This window comes from Ostrea edulis, chromosome 7, assembly GCF_947568905.1.
Source record: "Ostrea edulis chromosome 7, xbOstEdul1.1, whole genome shotgun sequence".
In the NCBI taxonomy this organism is placed as follows: domain Eukaryota; kingdom Metazoa; phylum Mollusca; class Bivalvia; order Ostreida; family Ostreidae; genus Ostrea; species Ostrea edulis.
In genome coordinates this window covers 39,992,065-40,011,892 of record NC_079170.1, presented here as the reverse complement: position 1 = coordinate 40,011,892, position 19,828 = coordinate 39,992,065, and the positions used below count along the sequence as shown (strand labels likewise).

Sequence of the window (19,828 nt, the reverse complement as noted above, 5' to 3'; positions counted from 1 at the left end):
GTACCGTATGTTCAATGCTTGGTTGATTTGTAACAACCAATCATCGGATATCACACGAATTGATATATCTGCTGGAAATTGAATCCAGACTTTTGGCGCAGTGGTGCATTGTTCTGCATAGAGTCATTCCATAGATAGCCAGAGCCGAGATATCTCCGAATATCTGGCTACCCTTGTTCCGTCCACTATGTACTATTATATGCATATCAAGTGCACCCAGACGTTAGAGAAGAAAGTGGCCTAGGAGCTATAGTTAGGATCCTGCTTGTGCCTAACTGCACTGCATGCGATGTGAAGCCTTGATAAGTACATGTACATAATGTATACATGTATCTTTAATTTCTACTATTTCAAAGGCACAGCCCAAATTTAGATGGTAACTCTTTGGAACTTTGTCGGTGATAAAATTGTACACGTTTCTCTGTGGTATTTTTGTCACGTGTATGTCTAACTAGCATGACTTACTCTCTAATTGACTCCATCAATAAAGCACTTGGTCGTTTGCCAGAGGGACAGGGTTAATGACTGTTTCAACTTAATATTGTATTTTGTTTATCATATATGCAGGAAATTTATTTACATGTATTATGGATTCCCAGTATGAAAGCCTTGTCTTTTACCACAGGTTGTTGTTTTGGGTGGACAGGTCTTTACTTTAGGTGGGTTTGGATACAATGTGAACAGCACATCCTCTTTGATGCCATTGTTACCTTCAGAATCCCTCCTGGGATCTACCTTGGATGCTGTAGACTAGTTTTAATGTCTAATTCATTTTGCAATGTTTTCAAAAAATTATTCTGAATAAAGCAGCCCACTTCCTGCTTCTTGTTACATATGTAGCTAAAAGTCGGTCTCTGTACATAACAAATTTATTATAAAAATCTTGGTACTGAATTTTTTAAATAAGCACTCTGGAGCTTAGTCAGAAAGTGTCAAAGTGGTAAACACTCGTTTGATTGTATGAGCAGTTTGTTAATGCCACTCTCTACTTCATGATTATTCTATGCTATTTTAATTTGAATTTCCAACGAAATGAATGTCACAAATAGAAATTACCACCAAGTTGTTACCCAAACAAACTTATGTATATTTTGTCGTAGATAAGCCAGTCATTCACCCCTTCATTGTGTCCGTATATTACATGTACAGTGTTTGCGCACTGCTAATTATCGCTTCCCATGTGACATTTAAATAGGAGAATTAATGTTTTCTCTGTAATCAGCGAGTCCGAGCGGGGTTTACAGGAACACGAATCTCCAAGGTAACAGCATGCTCTGATCCTGTGCTTCTGGTGTCTCCACTGTCTGATTGATCACAATGGAATGTCTTAAAACGATACACATAAATGAGTTTTTCTGCAGATGTAGTTTTGATACAAGTATATCAAAACCAGTCATGAAGAAATTACTTCACCTTCCCAAGGAGGGATTGATGATGTTGTACAAATGTAATTGCATTTTACAATTACACGCTCTACAGCAAAAGAAGACGAACATCTTCACTATTTTTTTAAAATTCTGTGATGTATTTACTATATATATAGTTTTTATGTAAATCTGTAGGAATCGAAGAGAATATGGGAGGACCACCCACACACCCAATTTTCGATTTTTTTCCCCTTTAAATCTAAACTACTTCTAAATTGTCCAATAATATGCAGCTTTCTTTAAATCCATTTCAGCGGGTCTAAATAATTTGGTTTGCTAATAGTTTAATCTTGCCGTGTTAAGAAGATTAAAACTGCATCACGGTAATCCATTTAAATGTCAGTTCTGGTTTAGCACTGCAAGTGGTTTTCACATTTCACAATGGACGTCTATACGAACGCGATAATGACTTTGTGTTTGGTAAATGTAATGTTCTTTTTGTCACCTCTTTCAAAGACCTCAGAAAGTGAAACATTGATAAAATTTCGTATAGATATTGGGCCCTGACTTTTTAAAAACACTGTTTTTATGCATCATTAACTTTAGTACATGAGTTCTTGAGCAATGCTATTTTTATGGGACACCAAATCCCTTTGAAGTTGCAAAAGAACCAAAAGCATAAAATGTCGGAATGGCTTACACGGATAGAAACAAATAATATTAACTGATCAGAGATTTGAAAATATATGTTGAAAAATCTCATTCAGATGAAGTACTGTCTTTCAACATTGGTTTTTGGTCCACATACCCAGATCTGACCCCGTGACTCTATGTTTACCAACCATGATTCAGCTTTTGAGTGTCTTACATTGCAGATTTTTACTTTCCCCTCAATCTATTTCTGATCAAAAGATGCTTTACTAAATAGAATGTGCTTTGATATTGGATTGTGTCCAATATGTACTGAATTAAAGGTGAATATAACGAACAGTGATCAATTTTATAATTACTATAAACAATACAAAATTAAGAATAAGGCAAACACTGACCCTTGAACACACCGGAGGTGGGATCAGATGCTTAGGAGTAGGACGCATCCTCTATCGACCGGTCACACCCGCTGTAACCCCAATATCTCGATCAGGTAAACGGAGTAATCCGTAGTCCAAATCAGCGTGTTAAGAACGGCCTAACAATGGGTATAAAACACGTCAGAGAGTATTTATCCCACTGACGGATCGTATTTGTAAATTAGATCGTTATAATAATATAATTAATGCGTTAAACCAACTCAAAACACTTAGGAAAGATAAATATTGAACAAGAAAGATTATCCAACAATTGTGCTCATCCAATTGTGCTCATCGTACATGCCAAGAATTGTTTCACTATCGATTTCAAAATTCTGTATGCATGCACCGAACATGTTTTAAGCTTGAGTAGTGTGGTATACTACTAACCTATATATGAACTTTGATTACGTTGCAGTATTAACCATGTTAATCGTCTTAACACCCATCATGCATACTACATGTACAATATGCAAGTTAAGATGTTAGGATTGACATTAGACCCAAAACACAATATTAAACAGGGACTGCGATGTTTGGGGGAACATTACTAGGATACCACCGCCAGGTGACAGTTTCTCACTGCCTCTCCAGTAGAAGAGTACACACGCTAAATGCAAGCTCGGGATTCATCTACAGTACTAGAAAATAGAAGCAGTGATACAACGTCTGTACGAGCAAGTTGGTTGCTGACCAATATGATAGTCAAGCATGTGGGTACAGTTGAGGAATAATATGATATGAAAGACGACATAGCAACTGTAATGGATCAACAACCGGTAAAGCTGGATGTCGATGATTCTCCAGTGCAAGAAGAAATTTCATTTGATGAAGAATCAAAAGACTTAGGGGGAAACTTGAACTATTCACGCGATAAAGAACATGTATTTTCCATGGATGACAATTTCGATATGGGTAAAGATAACAGGAAAGGTTGTGAGGTCGATAAATTGGACAAAAATATCATAACAGATGACGAATTGGTTTCTGAAGTGTTGAAGAGGAGGGATGATAAAAAAGCAAGAAAAGATTCGAGAAAGGATAGTAATGATGAAAATGTAGACAAAACAAAGAATAGTAACTATACTGTTGAAAAGCAAGACAAAACAAAGAACACCGACTTTACTGTTGAAAAGCAAGACAAACCAAAGAATAGTATCTCTACTGTTGAAAACCTAGAGAAAGTAAAGAAAGAAAAGAAATCAAATGATAGAAATAAAAAGCAGGGTAGAGCTAAAGATCTTGGGAGTTCTAAAAACAACACAACGAAAGGGAAACCTACTAACACCGAGAAACGGAAGAAAACGGAAGACAAAAATGCACAGAAAAACAAGCATATCTCGAACGAAAAGAACCTCAAGGAGAAGAAAAATGAACCTGCAGCGACGCAGAGTATACCCAAGGAGAAAGAAAACAATAAACGAAACTCATTAACAGACAATATATTGAAGGATAAGGCCTTAGGACAAGGTAAAAAAGAGAGACGTAGATCCCTGTTTACTGAAAGTACACGAAAAGATACCATTAGAGAGTTACCCAACAAAATTGTCACAACACTCAGAAAGAAAAGACAAAGAAAAATCAAAGATGCTGTTTATACTGAAAGTTTGAGCGAGGAAATAAAACTTAAAATGAGGAAAGAATCTCGCGATACTAGATCGAGTCTTCTCATGCTGGAAGAGCCAATAATGGAGGAATCGGAGGAAGAAGACGATGTGGGGAAAATGAGAAGTTCCTCTGAGTTAAAACCGATAACAAGTGTGATTATAACTCCAAGACTGGAGAGAGGGTTTTCCCACAATCCATTCAACATGAGCGACCCCAGAAATGGCGGGATTTCTACTGATTCCGAGGACGACAGACACTCCATAAATACCGATTTCTACACCCCAGATTTGAATTCAAGAGATGACGTGTTTAGTGATTTCGAGGATGAGCTTGACACTAGTAATCTTAAACCGTTAAAGAAGAAGAAAAAGAAGACAAAGAAAATGAAAAGACTCGAAAAGAAACAAAGAGCCAAGAAAAGAAAGGCCCGTTTACTATATGAGAAAATCAGGGGATTTTGTGATTCGCTTTACGATAGCGAAAGTCTTACGATAAGCATAAAAAGAGAGAGAAAACTGAAATTAGATACATATTTGCCTGATCGACAAGAAACCAGGAAATACAGAATTAAAAGAAGAAAACTTGCTTTATTGATTAAGGTGCAGAGCCTTAGGGAAAATTACTGGCTATGTTTGTGTCTCTTACTAAGCATGAAATCTAATGTAAAATCTCAGCAGAACCCATTCAAATATTTCCTCACTCTACATGGGAATATTTCATATGGGCGACATGTCTTCTGTTGTATCATTATGAACAGATGTGTCCGCAACTCAATCGTTCGTTTTGCTTTAAAAATATTGTGCCTTAAACCTATGGTTTAGTTCGCCTCTTTATTCAATTGATCACGATATTATTCCTTTATTTTACAGAAAATGCAGCAGACCCTGGACACGTTTAAAAAGAAACAACAGGATATTCAAGAAAATCTGAAAAAGCTAGAAGGAAAGAAAGACAAAGATGCTAAACCTATCATGGAAACTTTGTACGAGCAGCTGATGGAAACGGAACAGCTGTATCAACAGGTGTGGACAAATACCAATGTGTCACTACCTGCAATTCTTTACATTTATTCAATTACAATTGATACATAAAGTTTCATCATATGTTTTGGCTTAGTGAGGTTGTAATGAATACAAACATGAAATTTCTTTGAGAGAAATAAGGGACTTGTAAATTTTCTATGATGTTCAAAAGTTTAAATATATTACCTCTCCCTATATAACTCTACATAAATTTTCCCTGTTGTTTTTTACTTCATTGAGAAATAATGGGAATAATTTGTAATCTGTATGGTAAAGGAATTAATTCTACTTATAAAGACATAAAATTAATTTTCATGTTTTTAAAACGTTTGTTTGTAACAAGTGTCGTTAAGGACAGTGGATCCCAATAGACATATATGTGAAATAATCAGCACGGGTTTTATCATTGATAAACCGTTTCATCTATGATAAATTCTCCCCATGAAGTCTTTTGTATTTTTACATTCCGCCCAGATCTACATCTTCATATTCTTTCTGAAATTCACTCAAAAAGGTAATATATTTGAAAAACTCCAAACACTTCAGTGTAGCTTTTCATGAAATTAGTAATTTTGAGTACATGTATATATTTGATCAATTTCCATTACGTTTGTAAAGTTCATTTTGTAAATGATGTACGTATGTATCCAGGCGCTTGGAGAGCTGAAAGAAGTTCAGGATGACCTTGGAAAGAAATTAGGGAAAAGGGAAGAGAAACCAACTCAGGAAGTTGCAAGATCAGGAGGTTCAAATTCAAGGTCAGTAAGACAAAGTTCATTCACTGGTAAAAAAAAAAAATAAATATGCCAGTATTAGTTTTTTGAAATTCACTACTGCAGATAAATGCACGAACGTTATATACCCCAATCTGTATCCAAGGTCAATCATTTAACATAGTTGTTATTTAGAAAACTAGACTTAGCCTTTAATTTGTTTTCCAAGCAGATAGACATCTGCATACTATATTCGAAACATGTCCATTTTTACTTAAATTTTGTGACAAAGTTCTGAGATATGTAAGTGTTTATGACTTTTTTGTCAACAAGGAAAAATTAAAAGTCAAATTAAGTTTCTCAAACCTATCTAGTGATGGTGAACGTTGATTACAACACTGGATTATCATTTCATAACTCACATAAACATTTAAACAGAAATAATGGGCATAGTACGCAGTGCTGATACAGTTTGTATTGTTCTGCTTGGTTATGACGTCATTTACCGCTACCTGTACTTTCTCCATTGAACAGTAATACACCCCCAAAAGCGAATTCGACTTAATACCCTTGTGCTTTAAAACTATATGTGTTCATGGATATTTCTTATTTTTCGAAAATGGATGCGTGATTTGTTTACACATCTTTATTTTGTAAATTATTATACTCCCTAGGAAACCGCAGTTAAGTCCTGACGAGCAAGAACTGACGTATGAGCTGAAAGCTCAACTCATGCGCAATATTGAAATGCAGAACCAAAAGCTCAAAACGGAATTAACACTCCATGAAAAAATGAACGAGTCAAAGATGTTGAACCAGCAGAATAAAAAACTCCACGATGACTCCAGTATGTCCCGGACAAACACACTACGTCTCATGAAGATGTTTGAGAAGAAGGCCAAAGATGGTAATTCATCAATGAGAATGAGTGTCTTTTATTTCAACTTTTGAAATTATAGACTTTTGATTATATTCTTGAATAGGTTCATATGCTGTTATTACTTCACATTTATCATGTTCAAATGAATAGCTGATGAGAAACTGAAAGAAATGCAGCGCGAACTGCACAAATCCCAGCAACTGACTAAGAAATACCAGCAACTACTAGAACTGGAGAGAAGGAAAATGGGTGGAGGAAGTGGTCATGTAACCCCTGTATCAACGGGAGAGGAGGGAGAATCTCCCAGGGTTCCACATCCTTCTTCATACTCATTGTTAGGTGGAAATGTGCGGGTCAATGATGTCATCAGAAAAAATGAGGTAGGAAAATAATTTTGATAGCGATAAAGTTGATGCAAGGTGTATTTTTGTTGACATGGTACATTTGTATAGTAACTATATATATAATATTAGAGTACTTATTTGTGCGGTTATAAAGATAACGTTAAATAATAATTCCATTCTAATTTAATATGTCTATTATTACTATCATTATGCAATGAAATTTTTGTTGCTTGTTGAATGAAAGCCTGGTGGATTTTTAGGTACTTCTTGAGGAAAACGGAAACCTCAAAAGGGAAATTCAGAGACTCAAACAAGACAATGCCACATTGATAAAGAAAACCAAACATGCCATGACTGACAAAGACGAAATCATTGTGAGTATATTCATTGTGGGTGCTGTGAATTATACATTGTATTTATTGCATTTGTATGCGCAAAATTAGATGCATGGATGTTGAAGTTTAGTCATTGTAGATATAAATTTGTCAGATTTTGTAACTGTGTTTTCACATTAGATGGATTTCAGGAACGATCCATGTGCACATGAAGTCAAAATGTAATACATGTAACCTCATACGTAAGGTTTAACAATTGCTGTATTCTCTAGAATTGGGGCAGCACAGATAGAGAGAAATTTCTAATTCATAGATTCTGTCTATATATGTGCTGAAAACATGACTTGAAATTTTGCAGAAAAGAATTCAAACATTGTATGCAGAGAATGCCAAGATGCATAGCCAGTTGTCAAAGGAGAGGTCACAAGTAGGTGTTAGAGATGGGTATTTCTTAGGTCTCTAGTTATGTAGGACTGTTTCTCTCTTTGCAGCATCGTCTGGAGACATCTAATATGAGAAATAGAACCCTTTCTAGGGATCTAACTCGCGAGAAGTCACAAGTAGGTTCTAGAGTGCTGTGCCTGTAAAGCTTGCACACACAATTCTAGTTTTTCCAATATGGTTTGAAATATTAATCGTATATACAAGATGTCTTTGCTGTTTTGCACAGATTTGTCACTTTTGATATACAATTGTATTGATATCCCCCATACCCTTATCAGAATAATATTTTATTCAGACTTAATTTTTGTGCACAATTTTGTAAAAGAAAATTCATTTGAATTGTACAAAATTTAACCACCTGTCATATTTTTCCACACGGTGATTTGGTTTGCAATTGCACTACATGCAAAATTCACTGTCTATATACGTATTGAAATTGTTCACTGATTCAATTTAGATTATCAAACAATTATGATTTCATTATGCTTGTCGAACAATATTATGTTGCTAGCTATATAGATCGCTAGAGTTATGCAAAATTTTAAAGTAATCGACTTCAATTGAAAATATAGTGATATTAGTATATTGTAATTGTGTATTGTAGGTACAGTTTTAAAAATTATGTTGCATCATATGATAAGCATGAGGCAAATTTGCATTATATCCACCAAATGAATTAAGAATTTACAACGTGGCAGCATGTAAATGGCCTGTGAAATCAAAGAGTATTTCATGACATCACAGTTGTAAGATTTTGATGGGTCATACCATGTACAGAAAATAATTTGCACTAATGCATACAGGAGAAATGCCAACGAAGGATTTCAATTACACAAAAAAGTATCTCATGACATATTTTTAGAGGGGGAGTTAACATTTCCCACTGAAAAGAATAATTTTAAAAATATTGATAAATAAAGTATCTTTTGAATTAATATACTCGGAGAATGGAACTGAGAGGGACAATTCGTTATTAATCATTGATGAATTTGTTCAGATGTTGACAAAGCCTCTGAAGTACACAATGAATACAGCTATATTTACCTTGTAGCATAACATGTTGGCCCGTAGTTTAACACGACAAGCTTCAGATTGGATTATGTTGAAGAAACAATTAGCCCAGTTTGATGAGGAATATAAATGGAGTCAGGTAAGAGTTCTTTTCTCTTTCTACCTGTTTTTGAATCTGGTTTGCGGTGACACTTGTGGTTATCATTGCACCCATTTCAAATCATTGTTCTTTCTTTAATGAAACAAATGTAGATCAACACTTCCCTCTTCATGAATAAATTTCTACTGACACTAACAATTTGACTGGATTTGATGTTCTGAAAGACTTCAGAAGGTTCCATTAACATCTTTAAACTTGTATATTTTCCCATTAACTCATTAATCATGATGTGAAAAGATGCTAATAAATTTCTGCTGCAATAATGAGAATATTGTGCATTGACGTGATGATTCAGGTCAAAACTCAAAAAGAGGAGGCTGACCAGCGGTTCGGGCGACTGCCCCCGATTTACACAGTCAGTCCAATGACACCAATAACGGAGGTGTCAACAGAGTTGTCTTCCCCTGTCGCCACATCGATCAGTGACCGCGAGATGGAGTTAACAGGAGACTCTGATTTTGAGTTGGTTCATTAGCAGTTTTCACAAGCCTGTGAATGATCGAATGTTGCAATGCGATATAGTGGCTTAAAATTTGACTGAAACTTAACTGCGGGTAGTGTTTGGCTTAGTTAACTTAACTGAATAGCGATCACTGACTAAATTAAAGATTAAAATGATAGCATGATGGGATGTGCATGAGATGTTTGACTTAACATTCATTTGGTCTGTGGTAGATGCGCGAATAAGGTTTGTAGCTTGTCTAATAATTCCTACTGACGCATGATTACCCCATTATTAGAAGTTTATTAAAAGTGTCAAACCCGTTTGAAGTTGATATAATGCATGCCGAATGATAATTATACTTCGATTGAAGATTTAATATTTCACTTGATGTATTATGCATGAATGCGAATTGTTTTGCAGAACAAATCACCAGTAAGTTCCACGATGGATAAGCTGATACAAAATCTTGACAATGTTTATCTAAACGGACGTATCGTAACTTTTTCAATTGTTTGCAGGTTGCCCCCATTTCCCAATATTACAGAATGTAATTCATCCAGCGGTAGGTCCTGGTTACTGTGTACCTGTAGGGAAGCATGGTTGTGCTATGTTGTCAACATTATTAATCATTTTGCAGTCTTAGTTTTTGTTGTTCGATTCTGTTGAGATTTTGCAGTTTTTGTTTTTGATAACTACCATGGCTAATTCCGTTTTCGATTTGTTTTGTTTGAATAGAATAGTTTCATATCATCATTCATCAAATGTTTTACGTTCGAATACAATACATAGCATATCCTTGGAAGAAGTACCCCACCCCCTTTTCTAAGACACACTGCCTAGTTCATGTCACTGGTAAAGTACTTTCTCGGAAGATGGAAAACCCTTCAGTATTCACAATGACTTCACTCTTTTATCACTATTAATATTGGTTACCTTTACGTAACATCTGATGGTGAATTTTACATCATACAACACCTTTTCAAGTAACATGCTGATACTAAACAGTGTTAGCTTAATTTGAGCAGTAAGGTATGGTTTGATAATACATGTACTACTGTTTTTATAATTTTATTTATAATAAAGAAAATTAACTGAATATTTAAGAACACTAGTCATATTTAAGTGTCAAATCTTAGGGAACTTTACAGATTTCAGTGGAAGAGTTGTTTTATTTCACCCAGTGTAATGAGAACATATATATTTATGCATCGTTTTCATCAGGTGTCAAATGCACGGACTCGCACCCCTAAGAGTCATTATGCCTCCAGTACATACTTGCCGTCCAGGGCAACAGTGAAGGATGGCAAATCAAGCGCAGACTGGACGTCCGTTTACAAAACGCCCCGCCAACGTTCAGTTATGGAAATGAGCGTGGCATCTTCCAAAAATCCTCGAGAATATTCTTTGTTGTCCGAGTATCTCAAAGTCCCCAAACCTCCGAAAAGGGAAAAGTCCAAGTTACTTCCCATCATTTGAAATGTATCATCTAGTCAGGTGATCTGCACGGACCAATCGCATTAAAGATTGATTCATTTATGTTGTGTTGTGATCTTTAATTATGTTTAACAGTCTGCTCTTGGCGTGTTGGATTAATGAATACTTTAAGAATGTCGTATTCGTTGCTTTAAACTTGTACTGATCTTTGTATTTTTCTTATTGGTGTTAACATTGTGACACACTGATCACCAAACTCACATTTCAAGTTCCATTTTCTGACGAAATAGTTTCATATATATAGTACACCAATATCCAAATCGACTAAATTAGCAGTTTATGATACACCGGTTGTATGAAAAGATGGAGTCTAATTTCAAGTTTTATTTCATTTTATTTTTGACTTTGTCCTTTTTGCTTCACACTGTCTTGAGGAACTGATTTAATTTATATATGAGAATCACTATCTAAGGAAATATATCCCATATGCCTTCAGTTTCAGGTAAAACAACAAAATTGGATTTAAAACTGTTACTTGCTATACTTGTATGCCTTGCCCCGCCCCTTCGTTAGAAATGTATGTCCGTTTCACTATGCATGAACATTCACTTTGTCTAACAGCATGGATTTGTGAGCAGTAATTTAGAATGATGTCTGTAAACAGATACTTCAAAGAAAGTTTTAAGAAAACGTAACTCAACTTATCTTTTTATTTTGTAAAAAGTTTGCTCAATTTTATGTGATGAACTTTTATGAGTTTTTCCCATAATGTCATGAACTTTAATCACATGGTAATCTGTTTAGTTTTTATAGCTATTACAGGAAAAAATTACAAAAAAATATGTTTATAAATTTTAAATCTATCATTGTTATTTGCACAGGTTGGTCCAGTAAATCCAACGGGCGCTGAAGAGAGAACATATCAACACCACGCCCAAAAAAACGTTTATATGCCACGTAAAATGTATCCCGTAGAAAATTACGCCCAATCCAAACATGGCGCGACGTAATGTAGAATGTAATGTTAGCAAATATAGTTATACTAATGTGTGTCGACTTCCTCGTTCTCTGATATGGATATTTGTTGTATGTTCCACCCTTTTGGAATATTTTGCTTGTTTTTAATTGGCCTTAACATGTTTTCACTTATTATTGTGGGTCGACCAATTTTTTATATAGTAAGTCGAATGACCGAAATGATTAAATGAAGTACTAAACGTTTCACTATTTCGTAACCCACTCATATTTTGATAATATGACTGATTGTTTCTACATGTATGCTAGCACTGAAGACCTGGTGAAGGATATTGAGTAATGTTTAAATTATGTTGTCGTTATATGAGTTCATGTTGTTGTGCTACCATTAAAACGTGTATTCCGTTATTGACTTTCGATAGCATATTTCGGGATCTTTCGAGGTAATAATTCGTGTTATTGCCCTGCTACTATTATGAGTATTAGATTACATGGTTCGTTACCATGTTCACGTATTGGTAGCACATTCCATGTATTAACAACATTGTGATATTTATTAAATCTTTTGTCAATCTGTGTACCCTGTTGCTTCGACCATCAAAAAATTTGATCTTTTGATCATCTTTTTTATTATTTACTCTATATTTAATTTTTTTTAAAAGACAAACAATTGTATGTTAACTTCACAAACTTTAATTTCCTCGTTATCAGTATTATCTTTCGTATTATCTCAGATATTGTCTAATACCCCAGTATTACAATCATTGTTTTTGTTATGGTGTCAGAGTTTACATGTACATGCTCCTTACGAGCTCTTTGAAACAAAACTCCATGCCTCCTGTGATATTTCATCATTTTATGATTTGAATAAGATTGTGTGCTGCGAACGTATGTGCACTGTCGTTTAATTTTTTTTCAGGGTATAACTAGTGATAAAAACGTTGTGTATGAATGTCAAATTAGAATTAATCACTAAATTCTTCAAAGAATATTGAAGAAAATATTTTATTGTTTTGTTTAAAATTGCAAGTTCAATGTCGCAATTAATATCCATAATTATAATTTGTCATAATTCATGCAAAGTGTTACTTTTAAAATTACAATGTATGTGAAAACCTGGTTACCGTGGCTAACGCTAGACATGGTCACTTGAATTATTTTACCTATCCAATAAATTTGTTTGAAATGATACTGTGTGCTTTCTTTTATTTAAATCAAAGTGGTTATTAGAGGCTGAGTATTTCTCTCGACAAAAAGAGAAAACAATAATTTAAGCTTTTTTAAAACGCAAACTAAAAAACAACCATACATCTCTACGTAGTATACCAATCGGAACCCTTCGCTTTTTACTTCATAAAAAGAAGGAGCAGAGTAAAGGGCGAGGTGTTCCGATTGCGTAGTATACGTAACTTTTTCCTACACACAAAATGTAGCTTTTTGTGGTAAATTTTCCGAAGCATAAAATATATTTGTGAGGACTGATCTGGTTGATGACTGTGCTTAACAACTTAATGAAATTAGAAATACGTATTTACTTAAACCACTCACCCATTGACCCAGGTTATCGGGCTACATACAGTTATTATATCGTAGAAATCTACAAGGAACCAGTGAAATATGTTTATTGGGTAGTGCTTCGAAATGAATGTTGTGATGACTGAAAACGAAGATTGAATGTGCATGGGGAAATTAATTATAAAATGTTTAGATATTTCTTCCTCACTGCTCGCATTTAGTGTTTCGTACCTGAAATTAAAATGTTCGATATAGCAAGGCATCCACGTAAGCCGAGGGAAACGTGGATCTTGGTAGAATCAATATTTTGTTTGAATATTCAGATCACATGATCTCGACTCCAATAAGCCATAAAGGTATGCTGCATCTCTCAGTTGTGATAAATCGGTGAAGAATTCAGTCTGATAATAATAAAACTCAGTTCAAGGTGATCTTATGTAATTATTTTCTTTTTCCAGTATTTCCACCTTAAGTATTCCACATGTACATGTAGTTGTGTGTACATGTAATATTCCACTGGTACATGTATTTAAGTTTCACTTGTACTTCAATTAGTTGTGCAATGACAAATAAATTTATGTGTAACTCCATAATTCAGAATACAATTTCCTTTCTGATAACAAGGTCAAATTGTGTTATTTTTTCCAGATGTTGTTAATACCTGATTCTACTGGGTACCAAAATATTTTTCTTTCAAATGTTCACACCTGTGACTTAAGGTATTAATCATATACTGAAAAAATCTTGAGCAAATCAAAAGGACAAGTAATGCGAACATGATCCTAGTTTATGTGCAAATATTAGATGTATTAGCAATAGAGGTGGGGCTGTAGAAATATATAAGTTTTGTTATATGTACTACAAGTAAATGAATATATGTAATTCCGGTTTTCTTTAAAATATACTTTTTGAAATGTCCTAATACCGTAATGCAATGATAAAGTATGTCCTAAATGTGTTTGGAACTGTTTGCATTAACAAAATCTATAGGACACGGGTATAATCGATCATCATCTAGTATGAAAACAGCATTTGCACACATATACACCCTGCACTAGTACATTGTATACCATGATGTACTGTGGTCCTTATTATTTCTATAAATTCAACAGGGTATGTTTAGAAGACACCGATTCGAGCTTGTCATGCAGCTTAATTTTCGCAAGTATACAAAATACATTGGGGGGAAATCATTTGAAGTATTGAACAATGATTCGTTGAAGTTCATATGAACGCTGTCAACAAGGTATTCATTTGAAACTTACAAAGTGAATAATGGCGTAATTTCGTTTATTTATATAGTATTAAATTTCATATTTTCTATCCACTTCCATACCTTTGAAATCATTGGCTTTTAAATGTTTATTACGTCTTCAGAATGTGCATGCATTATCAAGAACTATCGTCTACCTGTGAGTTAAATTTAAACATAGACTGGAGTTGTAGAAATTTTTGTGTTGACCATAATTACAGCGGTCAATCTGTAGAATGAATTTAAAGAGGTTATGTGTGTATTGACTGATGTTAAATGTTGATCAGGTAAGTGATTTCACTACAAACATTTCGTCGATTTGCTCGACAATGGATACATTGAAACTATTTGTAAATCTGGACACAACAACATGCATATCAATATCTTTAAAATGTCAAACTTATACGGTACCAATTTTGCACAGATATACTTTCGTATGTTATAAAAATTCTAAATTCATCAACATTTATAATTATTTACATGATTTCTTCTCCTTTAAAAACAAACATTCTATCCTATTCATAACAGTGTCCTAAAATTAAAGTTATTGCGCAATTTTATTTACATTCACTTACTATTGAGGGGAATTCCCCAATGCTAACTATTTCTTAATCTCAGCTATTTCTATACTTAGAAATGTCGGAGAAACCTAAAAGCAATGGAGTCATGAGTACAGAGGAGGAAATGGAATTCAGTGAGATGCTCTCGGTTAAATGTGAATGTGGTCAGCCCTCCACGTGTACACGTGCTGTAAGCATGTGTCGGTCACTCAGTTTTCAAAGTAAGGGTCTAATGCAAGAATACTTTTGTACGGGAAATATCAATGAAGAGTTGTTCCAATATGAGCATGTTTCAGAGTTTTTGGTGATATGTAATTCCATTAATGGTCTTTCCGCCTTAAAACGGGTCTGCGCAAACAAGCTTCTAAAACATTTAAACAAAGAAAAACTGTTTGAGATTTTCGACTTGGCAGATACATTTGAAATACCAGACGTTATAAAGAATTGTGCGGATGAAATTGCGAAAAATATTGATGACTTTATTGGTACATGTGATTTTTTATCACTCAGAAATTCTCAAATGAAAGCTTTAGTAAGAAGTCACTGCTGCAAGGAAACGTTGCTACTCAGGGATGCTCTTTATCAATGGTGGAAGAGCGACCCCGACACACGCAACGAGATTTACGAATGCCTCCGAGAACAAATCCCGGGGAATGTATTTCAAACTGCGACTTCGCAGAGACATGACTGTAAATACTATCTAGTTATGTTTGCCATAACAAAGTCAGGAGACCACCATTTTACACATGCAAAAGTATTCAGCATTGTTGATGAAAAGGCGTATAAAGTCAACCTGAAAGATGTAGCTGGAATACATAAAGGTTACGATACGTGCTGTTCCCAAGCAGGGCCAACAGAACCGCCGTACATATATATTTCCGGAGAGGGAATAAAGTCTTCGAAATTTCTAGAATGTGATGTCATCATGAATAAATGGAAAGTTTGTACACATATGAAATACCCTCGACTTCATCACGTGATAGAGTGCGTGAACGGTAATGTCTACGCTTTGGGTGGCAACACACGCAAAGGTTCCAACATATCTCAAATTGAAGAGTTTGATCGGAAGCATAATTCTTGGTCAGTGATTGGACATTTGAAATGGAGGGTGAGTTCACCTTTATCCATTGTATACAAGAAACGGATCTATATCTTGGGAGGAAAGAACGATGATGGAGAAAATGTATCAGTGATCCAGTATATTGATTTGGAAGATAAGTCTGTGGAGATTGAAGGATACCTACCTGTAGAATGCTCAGGTGGAAGGGCCGTGTTGATGGGACATTCCATTTTCATTGCGACGGAACAGGGGCAATTCATGAAATATTCCATCGAAAAAAAGCGCAGCGTTATGCTTAAAGATCCGCCAGAAAAACGTGTGATGTTTGGACTCTTTCTGCGCCACAACGAAATATATATGATTGGGGGTCGAAATGACAATGAAGAACAATTAGACTTTGATCTGGTTTATTCCATAAGTGACGATTCGTGGACAAAGATTGCTTGCAAAGGAGGGAAGAGTTTTGAAGTTTTTGGGCAATGTCTTACGATGGTTCCAAATGAAGTACAATTCTTTCCATTTTTTTAAGGTCAATATTGTTCATTTCATTTAGACGGCAATTGATTTTGATACCAAACTAGTAATACATCATTTAAACATTCTCTATATATTTTGCCGTTTTCAATTTTTTTTTTTCAATGTACAAATCATAATATTCAATTTTTGTCATAATGTATATAGAAAATGCTGCTATACTTTATCAATGAAACAATATTATCATATCAAATGTTTAGTCTTTCATATCACAACATACATGTATATAGTAACATGTATATGGTAGTATGGTACATCGTCAATTTTCAAAAGACACTTTATTAAATGGTTAGTCTAAGAACTTGTTTTTCATGTTGCCCAAATAGTATTGAGGTGAGATAATTGTATTAAAGATGTTCAGTACATAACACATCAGTAGACCAATATCCATGATGGGGGCAAATCCTTGCTAATTGGTATAATCTTAGTTCCTCGATGATGTTCTTTGTTATTTACACACAACTGACAAATAAGTTAATGTTGCAAGGGGTTTCAACCGTCTCGTTTGAAGTCAAAATTTTGCAAATCATATGGTCGTTATAATGATCATATTTGGAAATACAACCTGCCATTAGACGGAGTGCTAGGACTTGTTTCATACCAATTGTTGGACTGTTCTGTAATTTTGACTTCGCATTACTCCGTTTATTTCATCAAGACATTGAGCTCATAGCGGGTGTTATTAATCGGCAAGGGAAATTTTATTCTCATACGCACCTGATACCTCTTCTACTGATTTCTGGGGGGGGGGGTATCCCTGCTCTCAATTTTCTATTTCTATAGGATTTATAAAGTTGATCAGTGTTTGTTATCCTAACCTTTTCATCCACATTCTGTACATGTAGAAGCAAACAGAGGAAGTTTTGGTGGGTTTTTTTTTTATATTTCTTACAAATTTCCGTGTTCTTATAGCTTCATATTTTTAGGAGATGAAAACTACAAGTCTGTTTTGATTTTGAAATTATCTTCATATATTTGTTATTCAATTTTCCGTCCACTTAATAGAATATTGCAATGTAGGTCATGTTGCCGTGATTCAATTCGGATTTCGCAATATACAAAACTTTCAAAATATTTATTTTTCAACGATTGACAAACAAGTCTACAACTTGTATATATTAACAGCTCTCGCGAGTTGGGATATTGCCGATAAAGTAAATGTTCTATCGAGCCCTTACTACGTACTCACGAAAATATTAATTGGTTTGAAGAATTTTTTGTGTCATAACATGTATGTGAAAAGTGGTGTAGATGAAATACGAGTTCTTAAAAATTTCAAATAATACATGTACATTATGTACAGCATTTTAACATTCTCCATATTTTGCCGTTTTACAGTTGTTTTCATAGCAATGCAATGTAAAATATCATAAAATTCATTCGTGTTTTTTTTGTTTTTGTTTTTTTTGTTGTTGTTGTTGATTTCATGAATAAAATACTGCTATACTTTGTTATTGAATTGACATTATCATCATTTCAAATGTTTAATTCTTCATGTCACAACGTACATGTATATATATACATTGTACTTGTAAGGTGAAGATAATGAACAGTAATCAATCACATAACTCCTACAAGCAATACAGAATAAAGAGTTGGGCAAACACGGATCCCTGGATATATCAGAGGTGGGGTCAGAAGCCTAGGAGGAATAGGTATCCCCTGTCAACCGACTTGTCAAGCAAAGACACTCTATTTTTCTTTAATACGTTAGTCTAACAGCACTAAGGAAAGGCAACTGTATGTAAAAAAAAAAATCCAGTGCATAACGCAACCGTAGATTTCCATGATTGAGGACAAATTCTTGCTAAATGGTCTCTTCTTTGTCCTAACAAGACGTACTTTGTTTTTATGCAACCTTCTACCTTTCTACATGGAAGTTTTCATCCTTTTGTCTCCATTGTTCATTCCTAGGTTTCACAGGCAACAGACAAACAGCGTGATGTCACAGGGGTTTCAAACGCTCATTTGAAGTCAGTACTTTGCAGATTATACGATTGTTGTAATGATCCTATTTGCAAATACAATTTGTCGTTAGGCCGAGGTGCTATTTGTCATATCAAATGTTGGGCAGTTCTTTTCATTCTGAAATTTTGACTTCACAACACTCCATTTATTTGATCAAGATATATATATATATATATATATATATATATATATATATATATATTATAGGATTAAACATTCTTTTTGAAGAATTTATCGATGTGTAAACTCCAGACATTTTACTCACAAACTGAATAAAAGTGCGAAGCACTTTTATGTTAAGTTTGTGAGTAAAATGGCCGGAGTTTACACATCGGTAAATTCTTCAAAAAGAATGTTTGATTCTTATAATTCCAATTCATCCACTTCATTAACAATTGCAAAAATTTGAATAGTTTCCCCGCACTGTGTTATTTGTTTTCAGGCGTGTATGAATACATCGCGTTTTCGGATTTATTGATGTATAAACTCTTGTTCAGCTTTATTTTTGTCCAATCAAAACACTTGTAATAAATAACATTGGAATTATATATATATATATATATATATATATATATATATATATATATATATATTTAGGTAATGAAAATCAGAATGACACATTCCATAAAAACAATTATTTACTGCTAGCGCTTTCTCCATGTCTACATGGTTCGTGGGGCAGTTCAAATATACATAAATTGTTTAGCAACGTCTTTGTTATGAAACGAATCCTGCATGACATCACAATAACATTAACCGGTAGCGTTTGATAATTCTCAATAATTCCCATATTATATATATAATAATATAGAAATATTATGTTGAATTGTTGTTCAATTATTAAGATAATTATTTCGTATTAAGGCTTGGATTAAAAAGTTTTATTATTATTTATTAGATTTTCATTACCTATTTACAACTGTACTGAATCAACTTCACACACACACACACACACACACACACACACACATATATATATATATATATATATATATATATATATATATATATATATATATATATATCGCAGGTGTGATCAATCAACAAGGGGTATTTTCTCCTCCTACACACTTCATATCATTTCCGGTGATTCCAGGGGTTCGTGTTAGCGCTACTCTCAATTTTGTATAT

The 19,828-nt window shown here is 34.2% G+C and overlaps 1 protein-coding gene across 1 annotated transcript; it reads left to right on the top strand.

Annotated features, from left to right (window-relative positions):
- Window positions 1-1,274: 1,274 nt before the first annotated feature.
- Window positions 1,275-16,723, top strand: LOC125656969 (uncharacterized). The gene is made up of 12 exons (XM_048887597.2): window positions 1,275-4,350; window positions 4,915-5,067; window positions 5,719-5,825; window positions 6,455-6,687; window positions 6,811-7,040; window positions 7,265-7,378; window positions 7,698-7,766; window positions 7,831-7,899; window positions 8,835-8,933; window positions 9,250-9,420; window positions 11,715-11,804; window positions 15,221-16,723. Exons 1-12 carry the CDS (start codon window positions 3,178-3,180, stop codon window positions 16,721-16,723), a joined length of 4,011 nt encoding a protein of 1,336 aa, XP_048743554.2. The 5' UTR covers window positions 1,275-3,177.
- The last annotated feature ends 3,105 nt before the right edge of the window (window positions 16,724-19,828 follow it).

Bases quoted from the DNA above. Each gene is read 5' to 3' on its own strand.
- LOC125656969 (XM_048887597.2), top strand. From the start codon at position 3,178: ATGAAAGACGACATAGCAACTGTAATGGATCAACAACCGGTAAAGCTG. The intron at 5,068-5,718 runs GTGTGGACAAAT...GTATGTATCCAG, and splicing joins CGGAACAGCTGTATCAACAG to GCGCTTGGAGAGCTGAAAGA. The intron at 8,934-9,249 runs GTAAGAGTTCTT...GTGATGATTCAG, and splicing joins AGGAATATAAATGGAGTCAG to GTCAAAACTCAAAAAGAGGA.